General features: G+C 47.7%; 11 protein-coding genes across 11 annotated transcripts; 7 read left to right on the top strand and 4 right to left on the bottom strand.

The window, feature by feature from the left end:
• Nucleotides 1-234: 234 nt before the first annotated feature.
• Nucleotides 235-962, bottom strand: POJ06DRAFT_270649 (Ctr copper transporter family-domain-containing protein; the record flags this gene model as incomplete). Its single annotated transcript, XM_056189447.1, has 5 exons — nt 235-333; nt 384-405; nt 468-603; nt 669-816; nt 867-962. The coding sequence occupies 5 exons, from the start codon at nt 960-962 to the stop codon at nt 235-237; spliced, it is 501 nt and encodes a 166-aa protein (XP_056041285.1).
• A 727-nt stretch (nt 963-1,689) lies between these two features.
• On the top strand, nt 1,690-3,829 carry POJ06DRAFT_297029 (uncharacterized protein). Its single transcript, XM_056190589.1, has 3 exons — nt 1,690-1,958; nt 2,038-3,611; nt 3,681-3,829. The coding sequence occupies exons 1-3, from the start codon at nt 1,919-1,921 to the stop codon at nt 3,705-3,707; spliced, it is 1,641 nt and encodes a 546-aa protein (XP_056041284.1). The 5' UTR covers nt 1,690-1,918; the 3' UTR covers nt 3,708-3,829.
• Nucleotides 3,830-3,897: 68 nt separating this feature from the next.
• POJ06DRAFT_283197 (rab-GTPase-TBC domain-containing protein) lies at nt 3,898-5,133 on the bottom strand (the record flags this gene model as incomplete). The annotated part of the gene is made up of 5 exons (XM_056190094.1): nt 3,898-4,054; nt 4,107-4,254; nt 4,303-4,566; nt 4,729-4,945; nt 4,999-5,133. 5 exons carry the CDS (start codon nt 5,131-5,133, stop codon nt 3,898-3,900), a joined length of 921 nt encoding a protein of 306 aa, XP_056041283.1.
• Nucleotides 5,134-5,464: 331 nt separating this feature from the next.
• Nucleotides 5,465-5,903, top strand: POJ06DRAFT_201416 (histone acetyltransferase subunit NuA4-domain-containing protein; the record flags this gene model as incomplete). Its single annotated transcript, XM_056185238.1, has 2 exons — nt 5,465-5,599; nt 5,676-5,903. 2 exons carry the CDS (start codon nt 5,465-5,467, stop codon nt 5,901-5,903), a joined length of 363 nt encoding a protein of 120 aa, XP_056041282.1.
• Nucleotides 5,904-8,872: 2,969 nt separating this feature from the next.
• On the top strand, nt 8,873-10,029 carry POJ06DRAFT_260227 (uncharacterized protein). The gene has a single exon (XM_056188461.1). The coding sequence runs from the start codon at nt 8,962-8,964 to the stop codon at nt 9,733-9,735; it is 774 nt and encodes a 257-aa protein (XP_056041281.1). The 5' UTR covers nt 8,873-8,961; the 3' UTR covers nt 9,736-10,029.
• POJ06DRAFT_297027 (NADP-dependent oxidoreductase domain-containing protein) lies at nt 10,030-11,668 on the bottom strand. Its single transcript, XM_056190588.1, has 2 exons — nt 11,187-11,668; nt 10,030-11,132 (listed from the first exon to the last, which is right to left on the bottom strand). The coding sequence occupies exons 1-2, from the start codon at nt 11,395-11,397 to the stop codon at nt 10,294-10,296; spliced, it is 1,050 nt and encodes a 349-aa protein (XP_056041280.1). The 5' UTR covers nt 11,398-11,668; the 3' UTR covers nt 10,030-10,293.
• A 787-nt stretch (nt 11,669-12,455) lies between these two features.
• On the top strand, nt 12,456-14,094 carry POJ06DRAFT_23115 (uncharacterized protein). The gene is made up of 3 exons (XM_056185783.1): nt 12,456-13,030; nt 13,085-13,228; nt 13,284-14,094. Exons 1-3 carry the CDS (start codon nt 12,690-12,692, stop codon nt 13,861-13,863), a joined length of 1,065 nt encoding a protein of 354 aa, XP_056041279.1. The 5' UTR covers nt 12,456-12,689; the 3' UTR covers nt 13,864-14,094.
• A 20-nt stretch (nt 14,095-14,114) lies between these two features.
• POJ06DRAFT_260223 (superoxide dismutase) lies at nt 14,115-15,712 on the top strand. The gene is made up of 5 exons (XM_056188460.1): nt 14,115-14,363; nt 14,435-14,507; nt 14,588-14,644; nt 14,695-14,772; nt 14,825-15,712. Exons 1-5 carry the CDS (start codon nt 14,343-14,345, stop codon nt 15,292-15,294), a joined length of 699 nt encoding a protein of 232 aa, XP_056041278.1. The 5' UTR covers nt 14,115-14,342; the 3' UTR covers nt 15,295-15,712.
• Nucleotides 15,713-15,862: 150 nt separating this feature from the next.
• Nucleotides 15,863-18,233, top strand: POJ06DRAFT_23073 (ubiquitin fusion degradation protein UFD1-domain-containing protein). Its single transcript, XM_056185782.1, has one exon. It carries the CDS (start codon nt 16,057-16,059, stop codon nt 18,118-18,120), a length of 2,064 nt encoding a protein of 687 aa, XP_056041277.1. The 5' UTR covers nt 15,863-16,056; the 3' UTR covers nt 18,121-18,233.
• POJ06DRAFT_285741 (uncharacterized protein) lies at nt 18,234-20,419 on the bottom strand. The gene has a single exon (XM_056190206.1). The coding sequence runs from the start codon at nt 20,155-20,157 to the stop codon at nt 18,346-18,348; it is 1,812 nt and encodes a 603-aa protein (XP_056041276.1). The 5' UTR covers nt 20,158-20,419; the 3' UTR covers nt 18,234-18,345.
• An 86-nt stretch (nt 20,420-20,505) lies between these two features.
• Nucleotides 20,506-21,429, top strand: POJ06DRAFT_260219 (uncharacterized protein). Its single transcript, XM_056188459.1, has 3 exons — nt 20,506-20,835; nt 20,901-21,007; nt 21,056-21,429. Exons 1-3 carry the CDS (start codon nt 20,556-20,558, stop codon nt 21,077-21,079), a joined length of 411 nt encoding a protein of 136 aa, XP_056041275.1. The 5' UTR covers nt 20,506-20,555; the 3' UTR covers nt 21,080-21,429.
• Nucleotides 21,430-21,522: the final 93 nt, after the last annotated feature.

Raw genomic sequence — 21,522 nt, 5'->3', positions numbered from 1 at the left:
GCTGGCAGAGACTATTGAGCCACCATCACTTACTCTACAATTTACATCTACCAAAATAATACTGGACCAATGGGTTTCCACTGAACAAATTCTCATATGCCCAAAGTCTCACAAAAAATCCTAAAATATACGTGACCGGTAGCCCAATTTCTCATAGAATCTTTCCATGGTTGGTATTTGACATAGGCATTTTAAAAAACCTATGACCGGCAACCGAAGACCCACAACGTTCACTTAATGGCAGAACATACCCCGCGACGATTTGCCAAATCTAGACGACCGGAGAAGATGGCCCGTGAAGGCACCCCCAACTACAGCTAGCATTACCCAACCCTAGACGAGTTAGTGGACATTCTGATGAAATATTATACCAAGAGCTTTACGTTGTATGTCATAAAAACAAGCCTATGAATACGTTGTCAGTTACAAATTCTGCAATATGACTGAGAGAATTGATGCATGCTTACATCAAGAAAAAAGAGTACATGACTTGAAGCGCGTAAAAAGCGGCACGAAGAATCCTCGATTGTGGTCTCCGGCTATAGGTCGTCCGTTCATCCCTCTTCATTCCGGAAGGTCCAGGTAGTGTCTCTGCATCCGAATCTATGTTAAGACTATATTAGCCGTCTTACCCTTGCCAGGTGATCGGAGGTCGGAGCAATACATACCCACAGCACCATTAATTGCACGCACGTACTCGTATCCTAGGGATAACAAGAGCACGGCAAGGAGTGAGACCAGAAATCCAAAACCACTGCGGATATGCCACCAATCAAATACTATGCATAGATCTTTTGAATCCCACGTGAACAGCATCTATATAATAAGTTAGGTGTGCGCGCGCGACAAATGATCCTACAACGTACATTTGTCCTGCAAGGCGCCGCCTCTCCGAAGTCGTATAGGAAGTCCATCTCATTTTCATCTGAGCTCGTGTGACTCGTATGTTGTGAATGATCCATCTTTAGATATCAAGTAACGACTATATGAAATTCCTAGATTCGTTTTACCACAAAGCACAACAAATCTCGCGAGACGATAAATTGAGATTAACCTGTGCACTCCTACTTACGCGATAATCAAATTTGAATATTGATTTGATATCCTAGAAGCTCAACAGAATCTAGTAAGAGTAAGAGAAGTGACGTCGGATGATTTCAAACTTGCGGGGATCGAACATTCCGGGCTTGTACATCATCCGCACGGGAACTGAGACATTTGTTGCTCCAACTCCAACGCCTTTAGCAAAGCATTACTATCCCAAAAGAGGAAATGTTAATAATAGGAACAACGTATCCCCGGCAGCTGAGGGTTAAAAATTTCTATTTCACTGGTAGCAAATTGGCAGTGTCTCTATCTCTACCTTATCACGAAGGGTGGTTAGCATCCATACAGCAGCTTGTCCAGCCTGCTGATGAGAAATTATGCATAAAATAGATCAAGCACATATTAGTATAACAAATATAATTTATTATTGGCTGTGCTAATCATATGAAGTTTCGGATCGCATTCCTCTAACGTTCTAACGGGCGAAACATTTGGGACGCTACCCGCTATCCTCTTTAGGAGCAGAGAACCCGCCTGTAGTGGACAAATTAAGCGTCAAAAGGAGTGCCCACACTGAAGGCGCATCTCTTCTGCTCCAAACGAGGAATAGAGCGCTGGGTCCCTAATGCTTAAATGAGCTCAGGATTGCTGAAACTGTACCCTAACCGTAATATTAACTTTTACACGACCCACATATTTTTCAAAGGCGAAGAATTATATGGATGAAATCAACAGAACAATTTGCTAACCTGTTCAACTGGATCGCGGATTGTTTACGTAGTCCTCAGCTATCATTTTTAGTATTCACTAAACCGTGTAGTGGTTTTGAAAGGATCTATTTCAGCAAAAGCCACAATCCATTATCTGTATTATGAGTGAGAACGGTTATCTTGAGGCAGCTAGAGAAGCAGGTATGTTTAATGGCGTCGTTCGCAATATATTTTAGTTAGTTTCTTTTTTTTGGCTTGACGTTGCTGATACAATTGCTAGATGCTGAGCGCCACAGAGAACGTGCTCGTGACAGAGATCGCCGAGAACGTCATTCTGAGCGTGAGTATCGAGAACACCGAAGTGACCGAGGTGATCGAGAGAAGGATAGGCACAATGATCGAGACAGGAGAGATAGAGAGAGAGACAGGGAGAGGGATAGGGGGGATAGGAATCGAGACAGAGATCGATATCGAGAGAGGGACCGAGACGATCGCCGAGATCGTGATCGCAGGGACCGCGACAAGGATCGGGACCGGCCAGACCGCGAGCGAGAGAGAGAACGCAGAGATAGGGACCGAGAAAGGGACAGGCACAGCAGAATCGATGCATTGGATGAGGATCGCCATGACCGAGGACGTGGCAGTCCCCGACGCGCTGTCAATCTCGACGCTGTTGTTCCTATAACTGAGCGCCAGCGCCGTATGACGATGTGGGACATCAAACCAAAAGGATATGAGAATATTACATCAGAACAAGCCAAATTGTCTGGTCTATTCCCTCTTCCTGGCGCACCTCGTCAGATGAACGACGCTGCCCGATTGCAAGCTCTCGCTCAAGGCGCTGAAGATGGCGAAAACCCATTGCTAAAACAGTTGGCTATATCAGAAAATCTAAGACCAAGTCACTCTCGGCAAAGCAAACGCGCCTTGGTCTCGAATTTACCTCACATAGACAACGAGCGCGCGTTTGTAAACTTCATGAACGACTTGATCAGTTCAATTGACCGTGATCAAACAGAAGGCTCAACTGAAGATCCTATCGCTGTTTGGCAATTCAGCTCCGATAAGCGCTCTGTCCTTTTGGAGTTCGGTATGACGGAAGATGCAACAATTGCGATTGCGTTTAGTGGTGTCGAATTCGGCGGCTACAAGCTTAAAATCAATCGACCCAAGGACTACGTTGTGCCAGAAAAGATGCAGGATACGTCGGCGTATGTCGCAGGGTCTATATCTCCATCTGTGCCAGATTCGCCTGACAAGATATCCATCTCAAATATTCCAGTGTATTTGACGGAGGATCAAATTTTGGAGTTGTTGAAGGAATTCGGTGAACTCAATGGTTTTAAGCTGCTTAAAGATAAGTCTACTGGTGAATCCAAGGGTATTGCTTTCTGCGAGTATGTGGACGAACAGATCACGGAGATTGCCTGCGAGGGCTTGAATGGCATGGAGCTTGGCGATAGTGTTCTTGTTGTCCGAAGAGCGTGCATTGGCATCCAGCAAGCCGTCTCGACAGGTCTATCTAGTGTTTCATCCATGGCTGAGCTTGCTAATTCGACTTCGGCACATGGTACTACTCGCATTTTACAGCTTTTGAATATGATTGTACCGGAAGATCTTAACGACGATGACGAGTACGAAGACATCAGAGCAGACGTCCGTGAAGAGTGCGAAAAGTTTGGGAAGATTGTCGACCTCAAAATTCCGCGTCCTACAGCGTCAAACAAAGCGCCACTTGGAGTTGGAAAAATATTTGTCAGATTTGAGGAGGAGGAGGCGTGCACCGCAGCATTGAAATCTCTGGCCGGTCGAAAGTTCGCCGACAGAACCGTCGTTACAACGTTCTTCCCTGAGGTGAGTCATTCTATCTCTTAAATTTTTTTTTTTAATTTTGATGATATGGACACACTAACGTCCAATTAGGAGAACTACGAAGTTGAAGCATTCTAAAATTTAAGTGACAATTCTGATGACCGGAAACGCAACATGCACCTAGTACGTGTTCGTATTTGTTGGCGGTATTTTGATGAAGTAGCCAAAGAGAGGCGTGGGAGCCATGTATAATAGTTTGTACTGGTAGTTTACTTGTGTTAAACGCATTTGTGCAGTAGATTGCTTCGTACATAAAAAAACTCCCAAATCATAGTGTCTTGATTTTATCTGACACGGTTTCGTCATATGTATGCCGAACTAATAAGTCATATAATTCCTCCGGCAGTTTTGATACAAAACTGACAGCTAAAGTTATCACATTCTTAGCTTGCAAAGGAGGGAATGTTCGTAAGAGTGTCATTGGACTGTGCATCATTTAGAGATGTTCATTGAGACCCACGAGTTTTGATATCTTACCTTTGTGAGGCTAGGATGGAGTCCCTTATTAGCAGAAGTTGGGCGACGACAGCGAGAATGTTCATATGGGGCCCAAAAGCAATCAAGAAGTCCCATAAAATCAAAACTTCATTCAGTGGAGGCGTACAAGCTGAGAATGTCAAGACAGCTGATCGAGGTAAGCGGTGATCACTGAAAATCTTTTGGCTGGACTTACATGCAAATCCATATAATTCAGCTGTGAGTAGTTTTCGCTTGAGATATGAGAATAGTGTCGGATCAATGATCTTTAAGCTCGTATCAAGCAGTTTCAGACCAAGATGAACGCCCTCAAGCATTGGCTTGACGTACAAGGGACAACAACCATGAATGTAGGTATCAAATAACGCGAAGGCCTGCGTCTCACTGCCACAAGCATAGAGAAATGGTGCCGCAAGGACATTTAGTCCCTGAACGTACAACTCTGACACGGAGACGTTATCTTCGTCACCGATATTGGACGTGGCAGGGCTTGGCATGGCAGACGGCGAAAATGCATTAGCATAGTTACTCAGTTGATAACTCCGTAATCTAGAACCTCGCCGCGACCTGGAGGTCTGATATTGCTTCTGCAGCTCTTGCCGCAGGTGATAGTGATCCCAACGTTTCCATGCTAACGCGTTCAAAATTCTGATCAGCGATGTTTCCGAAACTCTTCTTTGGAATAAAATATCTGTAGTTAAGGTCCGAAATGTGTCATTCCGGATCTTTGAGTACGCTGGTGACGCGCCACGGTGGATCAGTGCTAAATAGTCTTTGGACTGGATTGGCGGTACCTTTAATAAAATACCCCAGACATAAGGTCTATACGAGCAAAAGTCCTAAATATATTGGTTAACAATCTCCCTTAGGATGCAGCGACGAGGTAGAATACCTTCTCTGGGTCGTTTGATAGGCCCTGCGTTAGAATCAAATACCGCAGTTCAGACAGCCCTTGCTCGACGACAATGTGAGGTTTCCGTAACACTGACTCAATAGGATCACGTCTCCTATGGCCAGCTTTTCGCATTCTTTTGTAGTATCTTTTGTAGGAGGTGAGAACCTGAAGAGACGCCAAATATCACAGTATTCATAGATGACTGTGAGGCGATGCACCATAAACACGTTGGTAAACAAACACGAGCCCTGTGGCTGTGTATCTTTAGGTATGTGAAATAGCAGTGAAAAAAAGGAGCCGCCTTGCGGGTCACATTAAGGGTCTTGTGACAACAAGTCATCGCTCGCTTTCGCGAAACTATTCGCTTGTATCTATACCTCTCAGCAATTTACGCAGTTTTACAATCGTTCTATGGCTACAACCTACGGACGACCAGACTGCTGAGATAACTAAACCCATAAAGATGCCGGATCCATCGCAACTGGGGTCTGGCGACACCCAGCCGCAGATCGACAAGCAAGAACTCGCGTTCTATGAAAAAATCAAGAAAGATTTACGCGATTTATTATCCAAGAAGAAATCTATTGATAAGAGCTTGGTGAGTTTTAATATGAGACTGTGATTTGAAGATGCAATTCAATGAGAGCCTACGTGCTAATAGAATGACGTGCAAGGCTGCTGTCGAGGACTACATATATCGATACGAAGGCGCATACTTGGAGGACACGCTGAATGGAAATATCATAAAAGGCTTTGACAATTACTTGAAAGGTAGTGGGTCAGGAGCTGGTGGACATGGAAGTGCAAGTAATGCACTAAGGCGGAAAGGAACATACACCGATAATGACCGGTTGTTCTCATTAAGCTCTGCGACATATTTGAAGGTATGCTACGAAGTATAATATAGGCGGATAGCCTATAACTGATTAATAGAGTGTGCAAAGGGATTTGTTTGAGTCTACAGAGGAAATCACGGCGGCACTCACTGGACCTCCAAATGGTACCGCGTCAACATTGCACTCTTCGACAAAAGCTTCGAGTCACAAAAAGAAGAAACGCAAGAAAGGTGAGGACCATACCAGCTCTGATTCCGAAGAGGATGCGCCATCAAGCTCTGCATTGCCAAAGCGCTTGCGGTTACAACTGAAGGACGAAGAGTAGTAAGTAACAACAGTCGAAACGGTCAATAGAATGTTGCAGCTGGCGTTGGAGTCGATGTGTTAAATTTTGTTGCGTTGTATATTAGGGTCGACCATGATACAGTTAACACTGAGTACGCATTATTAATTGCCATCTTCGGAATCCTGGACATCAGTTGTCAGAGCGACCTATTTTACAATGGCGCTGTCCGTGCTCGACACTGCAATCAATTTACGGGTCAGTTCGTGCGACCGCTACCATCTCAGTTAATTTTCAGCTCCATGTCACTAGTTGAGAAATGTTCTCGGTTTGGGCTTCCGTGTTTTCATGTAGAGTTTCAATAGTTGTGGTTACACCATGAGATGATTTCGATCATGGTATCTGCCGTATTCGAACTTCTGTAAGTTATGAAACCACTTATTGTCAAAAACTTAGATATTGTTTATCTATTTTTTCGTAGTCGTTCACGCCGTTCCGTCGGCTCCGTTGCCAGCATTGATAGTCGTCCCACCATTAGGTGCGTGACCAGATGATACATGGCCTGACAATTCGGCGTTCTCCATTAGCTGCGGGCAAATAGCGAATTTTCTATCTCCCACCCTAAATACCTTCCCTGGTGATCCTCCTTGGTCGTGCAAATGACGTGGGAGCAATCGGGTTGTCGGTCATTTTCAGTCGCTCAAATTGACAGTTAATATCAAGCCGGACATTCACTGTCTGCAACTGACCTCAGCGTCCGCCTCCACGTCTCATCCTCCTTCTTATCGTATTTCAACACCCATCCAGGATCTTCAGGGACAATGAATAGTGGTCGGCATTTCAGAATGACCTACACCAACGTTCCCGGAACCTGTCGAAACACAACGGGCGCACAACATGAAGCGACATCCGATCACACCTAACCGTGATCAGAGGCTCCGAGCTCGCTTCGAATCCCTCAGAAAAGCCAGAAATAATATCAAATTTAATTTGCGCCCAAAACAATGTAACGATCTACCGCTGCAATTGCCAGTAAGTATGACTAGGATCAAACAGATATTGACCAACGCTCCTCATATTCTTATGGGATACAATGAAATACCCTGTAGAGTTGAAATCGCCTCCAAAGAGATAATTGTTTCTCTGTCGAAAATGGAATGTGGACAAAATAGTATGAAATGTGGAACGAGCGCTGAAAGCAGTGCTAACGCTGTCTGTTACATGTTTCGTGTGCGAGGGTGATAAACTTGACCGTGATTTTTGCTGCTTGAGTGGGCTTGATTGCATGTTTTAGGCGATTCGGACTCCGAATATCGCTAGAGGTCGTAGTTTCTGAGCTGCCGTCCGTGACCGTATGCTTCTTCTTTCGCACGACTGTGGCACCGCTTTCGGAGTAGATATGACGTCTAGGCATGTTGCTCAGTATCGTTATCCTTGGCTCTCTGACTCCATTGTTGGGAACACCACTGGATAGTGAACCGCACAATTAATTCCGCCCAAAGTAAAATTTGTAAGTGAAAGGGGCTCATACAACATCGCGTGTTGCGACGTCTCACCCGGTCGTGTTTCAGCGCCTCACTTGTCGACACCTCGCGTAAGTGCAAGCGGTGCAACGTGCCGTTCTTAGTTTTTGAGGATGCACCTGCCAGCTAATCCAATGCCGAAAATTCGGGTCCAGATGCCACCGCACGTACGAATGCGAAGCATTCGCCGATAAGCACATCACCGCGGCCCTAAAGTATCATCTCATCGGGTCCCGGGCCATGTAAGCGTCACTAGCCGTCGGATCTCTTGTTACAGCGACCGCGGTGGCTCAGCTTGCCAGCCCAGTAGGCGCGTCAGCAGACGCAGTCGCCAGTCGGAGATTTAAGGTTTTCGATTAGAGAAACCCTTGCCCGATATGGCCGGTCGCGTTCGATGATAGCCTAGACGGATAAATGAGAGATTTGACGACTGGGCTGTGTCATTCCTTGCTCCGACATGGATATATCTTACACAGTCAGCACGCGTATAGTATTGATGGCGATTGTCTTTCTAAGTTGATGTGAAAATCACTGTCAGACAAAATCGCCATATCTAATCCAAATGTAAGCAACTTTAGTCGGCAAGTTATTTAGATTTAGTTGTTGTCGCAATAAAAATCTTGCAGAGTCGTCGTTGCCATGAGATGATTGAAGCAGTAGTCGTGAATATATATTGATCAACCAGCTAGCTATCAGATCAAGGTCTGATCTGAACATGGACGACAAGCCATTCGACCCTGTCTAGCAAATACGTAGTCAATTCGAAGCAACCCCAACGAGTATCCCTCCCGGCATGGAGCAATCTCGATCATCGCGTGAAAACAAAGTGATGCCGCGGGAGTCGCGGTCCAAGAAATCGTCCATCACTACTGGAGACAGCAGAAACGTGGTGTGCTTGATGGATGTGGGTATTAGGAATTAGCCCTTGACCGTTGAATAGTCCCGAATACGAAGGCTGATAGCATATATATTAATTCAAAATATTCAACATGTTTCTGGCTGCGTATTTGGCTGTCCCTCGGAGTAGAGCACTTGACGCGAAAATGGAGCTTTGATTGCAACTGATCATACGCTTGACTGGCTTGTTCGAACTCATGTGAAATGAATTAGGCATACTATTACTCATGTGGCGTACCGGCATGCGGCGGTGGCAGTGCCTTCCGCTTCAGCATACGTATGCCATGCGTCCCAATGTGGCAGTGCGCGAGGCCTTGCACTTAAGCGTTCATCTTCAAACACGTCGTGACAGTGACAGAGCGTCAGATCCGCTCGATCCCGTGTCGTTGTCTGTGACATAAAAAACATTACATCTCTCAGGATGGACAGCACATCTCCAACAAGCAGATTGTGGCCACACAGTCCCGCGCCCCCATCGCCCTCGTCGTCTACCGCGTCCTCTCGACGGACGTCGTTCCATTCGTTACATTCAACAACGACAAGCGCGTCGACAGTGCTAGATCAGCCTGTTATACAACCGCAGCCACACATGCCGGTGCGTCTTCCCTCGCAGCCGTCGTCGGTCCAGATTTACGACGCCCTGGAAAAAGAACAAGAGGCGATCGTGAATAGATTACAGAGAGAACTATCATTATTACGAGAGGAACAGCAGCACCAGCATCAGACGCGCGCAAGGTCACCCATACCGCCGCCAGGGTCGCCCCGCCATCGGCGGACGGATTCATCTAGCTCGTCATTGTCGCGGCGGGCGTCGTCGAGATCGGCGGGACACGGGCTTGCGTCTGCGGCAAGCGCGGTGTCGGACACAGAGGATGCTGCCCAGACGCCAAACGCGGGTACTTCCCACACGACACACTCGGCATCCGTTTCGTCGTCTTCGTCAATGCAGCCACCATCTGCTCAGCCGCTGTCGTCATCATCACGGCGAAGCTCGCGACGGAGTTTCGGATCGACGTCGGGACTGTCGTCGGCGGAGGATTTGTTCTTGTCGAGTTTACGCAAAGAGAACGAGTCGCTGAAGAAACGCGTTGCCGACATGATGCGCGCTTTAAGTGACAAGGACAGTGAAATTGATAACTTGAAGAAAGAGTTGGAAAAAGCCCGGTTTGAGAGTGAGTCCGCTATTACGGATTAACTGGTGTCATTTATGTTTCAGGACGTCGCGATCAGGCTGATCACCAACTGGCTTGGCGGCTTAGATCTAAAACAAACATGTCGGGAAGACATGTATCGCCGTTTGGTGTATGATCATCGCGGCACGATAGATTGCATGCTATTATAGCGGCACGAATATATATAAGTGTGTACAATCGACCACCCGAGTGATAATAGTTCGGAGGATAAACGGGCATGTGGGAAAAGACTACCTTGTGGTACGTGTTATTACTGACGTCTAAACGACGGCCAAATACAAGAAGTTGTAGTGAATAAGCTTTTCTGCGCCAGCGAAGCCGAAGTATGTGCTTCGCTTTCCTCCCATATCGTATATTAAACGAAATCGACAAAACATGCCATACAAAGCATTACGCAGAAAGAAAATTAGACCGCCGACCTTTTTTGCTATTTACAGAAACCCCATTTTACACAAAACCAATCAAGCCAAAAGTAACCAAACTTAAGCAAACCGAGTAACACAACATAAACCAGAGCAAGACATATCGTATAAACAACTCCTCCATGCGTCGCGATTAGTCTATAGAATATATTCACAGTTCTCCTTTAACCCCGAACTCCACACTTCATCGAGCCCATCGCCTAAAATCTCGTGCACTTCGCGAACTAGTTCTTCATCTTCAGCGGTGATCTCTTTATTTTGGCTCTCCCAGTATGCCTGAACGCCAGCATTGACTTCATAGAGGGAACTCCATCCAACCACAGTGGTACCGTTCCAATTTCGCAGCGCATATCGCATAGACAGGTCTGCGAGCTCAACGTTCTTAGACGCTGTGTGCCTTGCTGCTAATGCGACCCTTCGCTTCAACTCTGAGCTGGCGGGATGGAACGTATGGGGTGGTTGTGATCTGAGAAGCGACATGCTGAGTGGGCTGCCATTCAGCACTTTTTTCACGCCGGCAGCATAGAACTCGTCCAGCGAGCTCTTCAGCCGTCGGTTTTGGAGAGTGAAGTTGGAGTATGAGAGCACAATGTCGATGGTCTTGCCTAGTTTTAGGCGCACGAGCTTGGCGAGCGTAACCAGTACTTGGACAGGATACCCTGAGATTCCGACATTGCGAATGATTCCTTCTTCCTTCATCTTAAACAGTTCTGCAATACCGGGTAGCGTGTCGTCAAGAGGGAGGAATTCCACGTCGTGCGCATACACAACGTCGAGATAATCGGTGTGCAATCGCTTCAGACTCCGCTCGACGGACTGGCGCATCCATAATGGGGAGTAGTCGAACGTACTTTCAGCAATCCTTCCAGCTTTTGTAATAATATAGTACGTCTCGCGAGGATATAATGCAGCGATCTCGGGGTCGGCCAGAACCTCACCTATCAGGATTTCGGACGGACCGTAGTAAGCTGACGTGTCTATATTAACTAATTAGTAATCGCAGCCAAACCACTTTCCAACGAACGACATACCTATGGCACAAACGCCAGCCTCGAAACAGTGTCTAATGATGTCCTTGGCGGGGAGCCTGTATGGGTCATCGTTGTATTGGTAGTTAAACTGGGCGCCACCGAGGATGAGAGGAGGGAGGCCGTCTAACGAAGCCGTGTTTTCACTCGAGCCCACCGCACCAAGCATCCGTAGAGGCTCGGCCGGCGGCGTAGGTAGCTGCACGTAGGACATTATTGGTGAGGATATAGAGGACAATTGGCAGCGGTTGCCGTACCGGGGCAATTGAGGAGCTGCCTGTGACGGGGGGGTGGGAAAGCGAGGCAGTAAATAAGCAGGGACACAGACGATGTAGCTATCAGCAGCAGAGCTCTCTCAGCTAACCTCTCCGCTAAAGATGTGTTTTTACTTGTGCAACCTATCAACTTTAAAGTGGTGGGCGCAGGGGCCAGAGATGACAACAGTTGAGCTGACGGGTCCGGCTTTGCGCCTAAGGAAAAGCGAGCGCAAGTTCTGGCCCGCAATTAGCTGTCCGGGCTAGCGTTTCTGCGGCGCCACACGCTACGAGATTAAGGCCACCATATAGGCAGACCCAGGCAGATATCCCACGTGGCCACAGTAAGGAGTCTGACCTGGCACATTTGCGTAGTTGAGGGTCGCCGCGGCGAACGCTAGCCGATCCCTGTCAGAACCGGGCCGGCCCGCTTCGTTCTTGAGGCGGCAACAATTGCTGATTATCATTGTGACTATCATAGACGCCAAACGTAAGTGTTGGTGCCACTGACGCCACAACAATGTGCGCATTTTATTTATATCTGCTGACTACGAGTGATGCACGCGTTCGAGTGAAGTAATCCCGAGCAGCCTGAGCTTCCCGTCGTATCGGATGTATCGTCCGGTCTCGTATTCGGACGACGACAGGCGTCAGCAGAGCCACGCCGCCGGTCGCTATCATTAAACACACTGGGCCCTAGCTCGGCGCGTTTAGGGCAACTTTGTTTGCTGGCTATTCCCGGCCCGCGTTCTAAGGGAGAGAGTGCGCCGACAGATCGTTGCATTATTATTGATGGCAGGAAACGCGACGCGTTCCTGCCGCACGAGAACCCTGCATTTGTGACGTTTTGAATGTAAGTTTTGCACCATATGTAGTAGTCTGATTACTCACTACACTCGACTGCTGGCGGCTGCCCTGTCGTGCATGTAAATACTTATCGCCCAGGTTTTGCCGGTGGACTTGTTCGTCGGAGAAGCTTATCGGTAAGTCCGCCACCATCTCCGAGACTGGTTAGACGTTCCAGAAGGGTTCGCACTCTTGTGCTAACTCCCTTCCGACAGTGCCTCATCAGGCACCGCTCAGCCGTATACAGTCTGCACAGTTGAGACTATTTGAGCAATCTGTCTCGCAGTCACGGCCGTGTCATACTAATACTGTCCTGTTTTTCTCGCCTGCATCCTTGGCTGTTGTTTGAACGCCAATTTACTCTTATCTGGGATTCACGCAATAAACGCAATTCGTAACTGTGAGCATGACCATTACGTCCGAAGAACACGTTCTCGTCATCAACCCCGGCGAGTTCAACCCAAAGGCTTATGAAGCATTCCGGGCCCTACCCTTCGTCGCGTCCCTCACAGTCATCCCCGGTGTCGGCTACGGCGGCCGCAGCGACCCGGCTCGAGAAGTCACGGCCGAGGAATGGGCTCGCACGACCGTGCTCCTGACTGGGCAGGCACTCCCCCCGTCTCCAGAGGCTGCACCCAACTTGAAATTGGTCCAGCTGTTCTCGGCTGGAAGTAATCAGCTGCAGAAACTGCCATTTTACCGTGCGAATGATAAGACCATTTATGCGACTGCTAGTGGCACTCATGGGTTGGTCGTCCACTGCTCACTTAACATCTGACAATACTGACAATTGCACTCTAGACCGGCTATCAGTGAATGGGTTATTCTCATGATGTTATCATTCTTCCATAATTCATATCTATATACAAAGTGGCAGGCCGAGGCTCGCTGGGGCAACGACTCAGAGTTTCCAAAGCCAGTGATCGACCAGTTTGGTCGAACAATGTGAGTTACCTTGCAATCCTGATGTAACCGAACTTACCTAATGCCATGTATTTAGGGGCGTCTTCGGTTACGGAGCTATTGGCCGACAAACTGCCCGTGTGGCAAAGGCCCTAGGCATGAAAGTCGTGGCGCACTCGTTCTCGTCTCCGCCCAAGAAGGAGCGCGTCGAGGTCGCGGTCCCAGGTAGCGGCGACCCAGACGGCAGTATTCCCGAGAAATGGTTTGCCGGTGCCGAGCAGCTTGATGACTTCTTCAGCTCCGGCATCGACGTCCTGGTTGTGTCTGCACCATTCACACCCGAAACAACCAAAATCATAAATAGGAAGACACTTGCCAAACTAAAAGGCGCTTACATTATCAACATTGCTCGAGGCGGTCTTATTGACACGGACGATTTGATCGAGGCGGTCGAGAGCGGACTGATTGCTGGTGCCGCGCTGGATGTCACGGACCCAGAGCCGTTGCCTGATGGACACAAGCTCTGGTCGGTCAAGAATATTTCGATTGCGCCGCATATTAGTGGGCATTCGGTCGGGTACGAGGATCGGGTAACTAATATCGCCATTCACAATGTTAAGCAGCTGAGAGCGGGCAAGCTGGTTACTAACCAGGTGGATAAGGCGAAGGGATACTAGTATAAATAGATGAATAGGTTTTTTGGCTTGGTAGAAAGCATAGAGGGAGTATTGATTCTGTTTGGCTTAATATGCGTTACTGCAAGTAACGCACTTTGTAAAAGTTTGCTCGAATGATTGTGTTGACTCTTCACGCCGCAATAGACATGATATAGCAAGTCCTACTTTCTAACGAATTATAAATACGTGAAATAAGATCGACTTATCTGATCGCCAACTACAGTGATAGCTTGACGACTTGCGACATTAGAGTACTTGTAGTCTGCTGTGTATAAGAGTTGTTATGACGTCGTACACACCTGGTGGTCACGTGCTAGTATCCAAACCTTAAATCCAGCGGATGACCAAGCTTCGCTTAATTACCAAGCCAGAACAATTAATTGTATGCTGCTTCCTTTACCTTCCCAATTACTACTACCCCACGTTCCCACAGGTTTGGCGTGATATTATTGTGGTTCTTGGTATAAAGACCATTGAGCATGATGTCGATATCACTGAAGGTATGGCCGATTTGCAAGGGGACCTAAATCACTCAAAACGAAAATGAATATCGCTGATAATGAGACGGTAGACTGTTTTTGCTGTGCCGCTTCATTGCAAGGATTGTGTTGAAGATGTTACCAGCGCGCTAAATAAGGTTGATGGTGGGTATCTAATATTTACTGTGCTGTTCTACGCGCAAACAAAAGAGTGCAGTGGTTGGCAGAAGTGCTGACTGCTCAAGGCATCGAAACGGTGGATGTCGATTTATCGAAGCAATTAGTTTCTGTGGAAGGCAGCGGTATGTATTTTGAGTGGGCCTATATAGTGGGCTACTGACGCTCTTTGTAGCCGCGCCGTCGTCAATTGTGAGAGCAATTCAGGGAACCGGTCGTGATGCTATTGTTCGAGGCAGCGGCGAACCTAACAGTACGTGGCCGCGGCCGTTTGGTTCATGTCATTATGTTACTAACGAGAGTAGGCTCCGCTGTCTGCATACTCGAGACTCACGAGCCAGCCCACAACGCCGCTCCGGTCCGAGGTCTCGCTCGCCTCGTCAAGGCTTCGCCTAGCAGTACTCTCGTTGACCTGACGCTCTCCGGAATGCGTCCTCGCATGACATACTTTGCCAGCATTCGCGCCGGCGGTGACATATCCCGAGGCCCGCTAAGCGCGGGCGGTCTGTACAAGTCTATTGGCTCCGTGACAGTTGACGAACATGGCAGCGGGCAGGCGTTCATCATCAAGGACAATTTGCCTATATGGGAACTAATCGGCCGGTCTATGGTCGTTGGCTTGGATAAGGATTGCAAGAAGATGTTTTTGGAGGATGTGGTGGGGGTCATTGCTCGGAGCGCTGGTGTGTGGGAAAATGAAAAAACTGTATGTAGCTGTTCAGGAAAGACTATTTGGGAGGAGAGGAAGGATGTTGTGTCGAAGGGCATGGCCTGAGTTACTTATTTTTTGTGCATGACAAAGTATATAGGTCGGTCACATAGGAATATACTTGCTTGGTTTGTGCTGAAGATGCGATTTATTACTCTATGGCATACCTTGCCGCGGTGGGATGCAGATGATCTACTGTCAAGATCAATCGGCAATCTTGGTAGAAATACGCACTATAGTGTCCTCTATTGCCAATAGCAGTCGATTTATTGACGCCAGACCTCCGCTGGTAAAGTAGTGTGAATCGTCCGGCCGAGCCATAATTAAGCACGCGAGGCCCGAACTGGTTCATAATTTCAGGTTTAGTATATTTATTCCATGTAACGGAACACATAATAAACGAAAGACGGAATGACTGTTTGCAAAGCCTGGCATATGATTCAAGTATGTATGCAGTTGCCCCAGCAGCAAGCCTGGAAATAATCTAGCTGGTTTGAATGGTGCAAAGGGCTAACCAGCTGCCAGGCGTTGAGTTTGCATGCAATTCAGGCGGACGGCGGTGAAGTGGCGCATGTGACGTGCGGCTGTGGCGTTATACCCTTAACCCTCTCGTCTTGCTGCTCGCGTCAGCACAGTAATCAGTAATACTCGTCGCTCGCCTTCGATGAGGTTCGAAGAAATTCGAAGCTATTACAACGAAATTTCGTTCGAGATATTAATCTTTTTGTATTTACTGGTTTAAAGGCAACCGTATCCTCAGCTGCCCCGTCGATTGAAGCTCCCTCTTGTAGACACTTACGGTCAGCTTTTGATCCACCATCCAAAGCGATGACAACTCCAACATCGTCTACAGTATTAGTCCCCCGCATTCGGGGGGCACTAGCACATTCAGACAGAATCGTCCTGCCGCAATCAGTCCTCGAGCAACTACTTTCCGAGGCCGGTCGGGAGTCATTACCGTCTCCACTTACGTTCCGCGTATTCAATCCGGCAACAAACGCATATACGCACTGTGGAGTCCGCGAGTTCTCTGCTCCAGAGTCCACAGTGCTGATATCGCCACAAATAGCTTCGACTCTCGGTGTTTCTGAAAAGCAGTTACAAGCCTCGTCAACGCAAGACGGATCAACACCTCCCGTCCTGCTGGTCTCGAAATGTGATCTACCGAAAGGCACGTTCGTCTCGCTATGTCCCCTAGACACGAATTACCTCACCATGGACGACAACTGGAAAGCGTTACTCGAATCCGCGCTGCAGGCTTCTTACACGACCTTGACTGAGGGTCAGACGTTTTCTATTGTCAATCCAGCCACACGCGAGGCAATCACACTTCTGGTCAATAATCTGCAACCTGAGAAAGCAGTGTGTATTGTCGAGACGGATTTGACGGTCGATATCACTGCCATGTCAGAGGATCATGCATGGAAATCGGTGGCGCATAGAGACGCGAAACGGAAGGTGGAAAGTGGGAAGGTTGCGACTATTAGTCAGGACGCGCCTGTTCGTGGTACCTTTAGTGATTTGAGTCAAGTGTTTTTGTTTGATCTCAAGTCGTGGGATAGATCTCGACCTGTTATTGTGGAATTAGAAGTTTTGGATGCGGGGGACAGCTCTGAGAGGGATATTGATGGTAGGGCAGCAGATGTGTTTGTGTCAATTGACGAGCATCCATCGAAGGACTATTTCTTGTGGTCGACGCAGACCGACGAGAAGAACGTTATATCCATTGCGCCGTCGAATTCGTTCCTTGCCACAGCTGAGAAGATTACGCTGGCTGTTAGAAGTTGCGTTGTGCCGCTATCCTTCTCATTGATGGTATCTCAAGAAGAAGGCATTGTTGAACAAAAATCGGCACCAGCGCCACAGTCGGAGTCAAGACAATGTCCCAATTGCAAGCAATTGTTCCCTCCGCGGACATTCCAATTGCATACAGCGTTTTGCGAGAGGAATAATTTGCTATGTCCGCATCTTGGCTGCGGTCGGATTTTCCGTCGACAGGACGGCATCCCAGCCTCCCACTGGCATTGTGACCTCGATTCCTTTTCGTGTGATTCTGTTTCTACCAAGGAGAAGCACATCCTGGCACATCATACTTTAGCGACCTGCGTTTGTGGCGAATCATTCCCGTCTCAGCAACATCTTGCGCATCACAGGGCAACAATCTGCCCACAGAAGCTTCACATATGCCGATTCTGCCATCTCCGTCTCCCTCAAGAATCTCGTGACTCCCAGTCAGATTTGTTAGCGGGATACACCGGCCACGAATTCCGATGTGGTACTCGTACAACAGACTGCCCCCGCTGCAACCGTATTGTCAAACTCCGCGATCTCGACAGCCACATGCAACTTCATGAACTGCAACGAGTATCCGCTCCACTGCCACGAATTTGCGCCAACGCACTTTGTGTTAGGGTCATCGACGACGATCCCGCTGCCGCGAATAGCAATTCACTGGGCCTATGCTCTTCGTGTTTCGGTCCTTTGTATTCGCCCATGCACGATCCCACTGGTGCGCGTCTTAAAGGTCGGATCGAACGACGGTATTTCATTCAGCTTACTACGGGATGCAAGCGCAGCTATTGCACGAATCCTGCATGCGTTACTGGGCGCACGAACTCAAACTTACCGAAACTTGCACCAGCTGAGGTTGCTGCAATGGTGAAAGAGCTCACAGAGGGCGGCAAATTGGAGTTTTGCGTCGATGACGGAATGACGAGACGAAGACGGTTGGTCAACTGGATTGGTGACGATAACGAGTTTGCGAGACCGTGGATTTGCAGGGCAGTCGGCGAGGTCCGGGTTGGAGGCGAAGACGACGATCCCACGAGTAGCGAAGCTAAGGCTCGCAGTTGGTTGGTAGAAAATGGAGTTAGGATTACTGAGGTTAGATAGTTGTACCATAGCGTCTGAGGACTGCATTTTTGGCGTTGAATTTGTGAAATTGTAAATATGGAGTGTCCAGATTGTCTTAACGTATAATATGTCATAAAGTATGCATTAATAAGTTGTGTCATGTCCAAGTAATCATCAACAATAACGAAAAGGTAATTTTAAACCATCAAACTCCAATCAGGCTCATTTCAGTTCAGAACTCCAGTACTACGCATATCAGTACAGTTACACGCTTAAATATCTGCTGTTCTTTTTCAAACTGTAGTTCCACATCTTGTCCATCGCAGTTTGAAATTTGGTGCGAGGCGACACCATAATGTCGTTATGGAAAACAGTGCCCAATTCATCCTCCGCTTTATCGTCTTGCTTATTACAGTCATCGCCATCTACCTCTTTGACGTTTACATTCACCAGGGGCAAATGATCGGTCAGCTCTGCAAGATCCATATTACTTTCGGAGTCACTAAAGACACTGTCAACGAACTCTCTAAACAGAACGCTAGTCTCATTATCCATTCCAGCTTGTTCATATGCTCCCAGTCGATCCAATTGCGCTGTCCCAGTCCGCTCCACCAGGCTTTCTATGTCAGCACCATTGTGACAGTCCCTAATTTCATGTTCCTCCCGCAAAACAATATCAGGATTAAATATTACTTCCGCTCGCTTTCTCCAAATGTAGTTACGATCTGCTGTGTAACTCACCCCAATCCCTTTTGCCAACTCCCGCTTTCTCCTGCTTCCAGTGTTCCCGCTTCTGCTCCTCAACACATTGCTACTATTGCCAAGCCAAGAGTACTTCGGCGACTTGTTGCTGCTCGTGTAATAGTAATCCTCTTTTCGACCCTCCATCAACGCCATGCTCCTCAACAAGGCGGGAACACATCCGGTCCGAAGTAATTCGTCAACGTCATCCTCCCTGATTCCAGATCCATTCTCGTTCTCGTTGCCATGCGATGCCACCCATGCACAGAAGTCTCCTAAGTACTCACTGAATGTGCGGCACCCGCCAACAAAGCGCAGGGTCGGTGGATTGTAAAACCCAGAATACGATGCGCATCTTGACCCAATCTTGCCATTCCCTGAGTTGCTCCCAGAATTTTCGTCACCTAAAACGTACGAATACCCATTCTCCGCATCGTCATCGGTGTGATAATGCGCGCATGGCGAGCAATCGACTGCAGGCCGAGTAGCACAGCTATTGGCCGAACTGTTTTCACACTGTGCCCTGGGTTCGTTGAAGTAAATTAAGCTATATCGCTTCCGCCTTTTGATCTCCATTTTCTGTCGCGCTCGCGCAGTCAGCGTGGTGACAAGCGGCACGTATACCGAGAGGTACTCGAAGCAAGAAAGATGCGTGGATGGCGTAGCTAGGAGCTTATGGAACGCGTAAGGAGTGTGTTGAAATTCGGACTTCTGTTTGTCTGTCTTGAGAATAACCGGTGAGTATGTATATGTACCCCATCCTTGTGTCCCAGCTTTGATCGACCGCGGTGAGCGAGAGAGCATCTCCAGAGTAGGATAATGATGTTGCGGTGCAGTGCTTGCGTTTGGAAGCAGTAGGAAATCAGATGACTCAAGACCTGAGGGCAAACTAAAAATTGAGGAACTGACTGGCGTCGTCTTATTTTCGTTCAAATCGTGCCGCGACAGTGATGTCAGGCGCTCGTGCGATGCACGCAGAAATGTGATTAACCTATGATACCTTGCGCTGATACGACGACGGGTCGATGTTGATACTGGCGTAGGTTCCGGAGCTTGGGCGTGTACAATAGCGATATCTGGCGTATTCGAATTCGCCGCCAAGTGAGTATTGACGTTGAGTGCAAGAGCACGGCCCAATTTCCTAACAGATAGTTTTTCTTCCTTTTCGTGACAATCGTTAAGAGATGTAGTCGATTTGAGCATATCTACACAAATTGACAGTGGTTCTGCAGACGATGCCTTTCCGTCGTCCACATGCATGAACTGATGATGCTGAACGGTCATGTCTCCGCGTTTGCGAAGACGTAGAGAGTCTTGAATTCGCTGTGTTAGCATTTGAACCGTTGGTAGATCGCTGAGAGGTCCCTCTTAGGACGGTATCGCATAATCGAAACGGTATGGAAAGACTGATATGTAGTGCAGCAGGAATGCACCTTTTAACCTGAAGTCGTCCCGAACGCTGGTCTGATTTGAAATACGTATCACAAGTCCAGCCCAGTTATTCTATAATCGAATGACACTAGTGCAAATTAAGTCTGGCAAAATACTACGGGTTTGCCTCCAATTTGCAAATATAAAATATGCGACAGCTGGTTCTCTGTCAGTGAGGGGTCATAAATGTGGATGCAAGAAGATCGTACAGCGGAGCCGCACGACCAGGGCAATCAAATTATGTTTGGTTGCATCACTGCACAGTTAATGTTCCCGACATTCGCGTACAAGTACAACCAGCGATGGCTCGACTATTATCAAAAAGACGCTGGCTGTCGAAGCCGAATTCGGGAGTATTAGAATCGCTCCTTTTCCTGCTGCTCATATCGCTACCAACTACATCCGCAGTTACCTCTTTCTGCAAATGCACTTGTTTCACAAATTCTACAATTATTCGAATGCCCGAGGAGCTATCTCCAAGCCAGGCGAGCTTGGAATGTAACCGAAAATTTTGTCTGAACTATAACTTGCCGATATGTAAAGATGCGGTGGAGGACATGGATGTGTCAACAGTTTGCTTTCGTGTGTCCCCTCGGCTTTGACGAGCTTAGGTGTTGTTCAGAGACAATGGCTAACTGTCACTGTAGAACGAGATTCCGTGAAAGATGAGGCTATTGTCATCTTATTCATTATTCTAGCAGGTGGTCTGCTGCTGTATGCCCTTGCGAAATTGGCGTACGCCAAGTGGCAGGAGGTATAATCCTTTTTGACTAATTTTACATGTGCTGATTCTTTTGTGCAGAGACGACAATATTCACAATTGTAACATGTCCAACGACATTTACCTAGTTATTACGGCAGGAGTCATTTTGAATACTTGTTAGCTGGTTGAACTTCGTGATGGGATGAATATTGTGACTGTTTTCTGGCGTATTTATTTGGGTATTGTGTGAGATATAGTCTTATATGGAAATAGATGTCAGGATATGTATATAGAAGGTGAAGTTTTGGATTCAAAGCTACTAGTGACAATTCAGCCTTTCGAATCGAATCAGGAGCCAATTCCTGACATGGTCAGCAGTGAATGGACCACGGGTTTTGTCTTTATTGGTAACGTGTACATGAGGTCATATTTAGAGATGAGAATCAATATATTCAGGTTCATATTTTCCCGCACGCAATCTCGTCGTCACGCGTACAGCATTATGTAGAGCAGTCAGCAAATGCTAACGCCATAGGGTAAGACCCGCGGCGCGTCCCGACCGCGTA

Source organism: Lipomyces tetrasporus, assembly GCF_029532465.1.
Source record: "Lipomyces tetrasporus strain NRRL Y-64009 chromosome Unknown POJ06scaffold_10, whole genome shotgun sequence".
NCBI classification, from domain to species: Eukaryota; Fungi; Ascomycota; class Lipomycetes; order Lipomycetales; family Lipomycetaceae; genus Lipomyces; species Lipomyces tetrasporus.
Note: the sequence above shows the minus strand (reverse complement) of the source record. Positions and strands in the feature narration are given on the sequence as shown.

Bases quoted from the DNA above. Each gene is read 5' to 3' on its own strand.
- POJ06DRAFT_297029 (XM_056190589.1), top strand. From the start codon at position 1,919: ATGAGTGAGAACGGTTATCTTGAGGCAGCTAGAGAAGCAG. The intron at 1,959-2,037 runs GTATGTTTAATG...TACAATTGCTAG, and splicing joins TGAGGCAGCTAGAGAAGCAG to ATGCTGAGCGCCACAGAGAA. The intron at 3,612-3,680 runs GTGAGTCATTCT...ACGTCCAATTAG, and splicing joins TTACAACGTTCTTCCCTGAG to GAGAACTACGAAGTTGAAGC.
- POJ06DRAFT_23073 (XM_056185782.1), top strand. From the start codon at position 16,057: ATGACAACTCCAACATCGTCTACAGTATTAGTCCCCCGCATTCGGGGG.
- POJ06DRAFT_260227 (XM_056188461.1), top strand. From the start codon at position 8,962: ATGGACAGCACATCTCCAACAAGCAGATTGTGGCCACACAGTCCCGCG.
- POJ06DRAFT_285741 (XM_056190206.1), bottom strand. From the start codon at position 20,157: ATGCTAACACAGCGAATTCAAGACTCTCTACGTCTTCGCAAACGCGGA.
- POJ06DRAFT_297027 (XM_056190588.1), bottom strand. From the start codon at position 11,397: ATGTCCTACGTGCAGCTACCTACGCCGCCGGCCGAGCCTCTACGGATG. The intron at 11,133-11,186 runs GTATGTCGTTCG...TAGTTAATATAG, and splicing joins GGCTGGCGTTTGTGCCATAG to ACACGTCAGCTTACTACGGT.
- POJ06DRAFT_23115 (XM_056185783.1), top strand. From the start codon at position 12,690: ATGACCATTACGTCCGAAGAACACGTTCTCGTCATCAACCCCGGCGAG. The intron at 13,031-13,084 runs GTTGGTCGTCCA...ATTGCACTCTAG, and splicing joins ACTGCTAGTGGCACTCATGG to ACCGGCTATCAGTGAATGGG. The intron at 13,229-13,283 runs GTGAGTTACCTT...CCATGTATTTAG, and splicing joins GACCAGTTTGGTCGAACAAT to GGGCGTCTTCGGTTACGGAG.
- POJ06DRAFT_260219 (XM_056188459.1), top strand. From the start codon at position 20,556: ATGGCTCGACTATTATCAAAAAGACGCTGGCTGTCGAAGCCGAATTCG. The intron at 20,836-20,900 runs GTGTGTCCCCTC...CTGTCACTGTAG, and splicing joins TGTGTCAACAGTTTGCTTTC to AACGAGATTCCGTGAAAGAT. The intron at 21,008-21,055 runs GTATAATCCTTT...TCTTTTGTGCAG, and splicing joins CGTACGCCAAGTGGCAGGAG to AGACGACAATATTCACAATT.
- POJ06DRAFT_260223 (XM_056188460.1), top strand. From the start codon at position 14,343: ATGATGTCGATATCACTGAAG. The intron at 14,508-14,587 runs GTGGGTATCTAA...TGACTGCTCAAG, and splicing joins CGCGCTAAATAAGGTTGATG to GCATCGAAACGGTGGATGTC. The intron at 14,645-14,694 runs GTATGTATTTTG...CGCTCTTTGTAG, and splicing joins AGTTTCTGTGGAAGGCAGCG to CCGCGCCGTCGTCAATTGTG.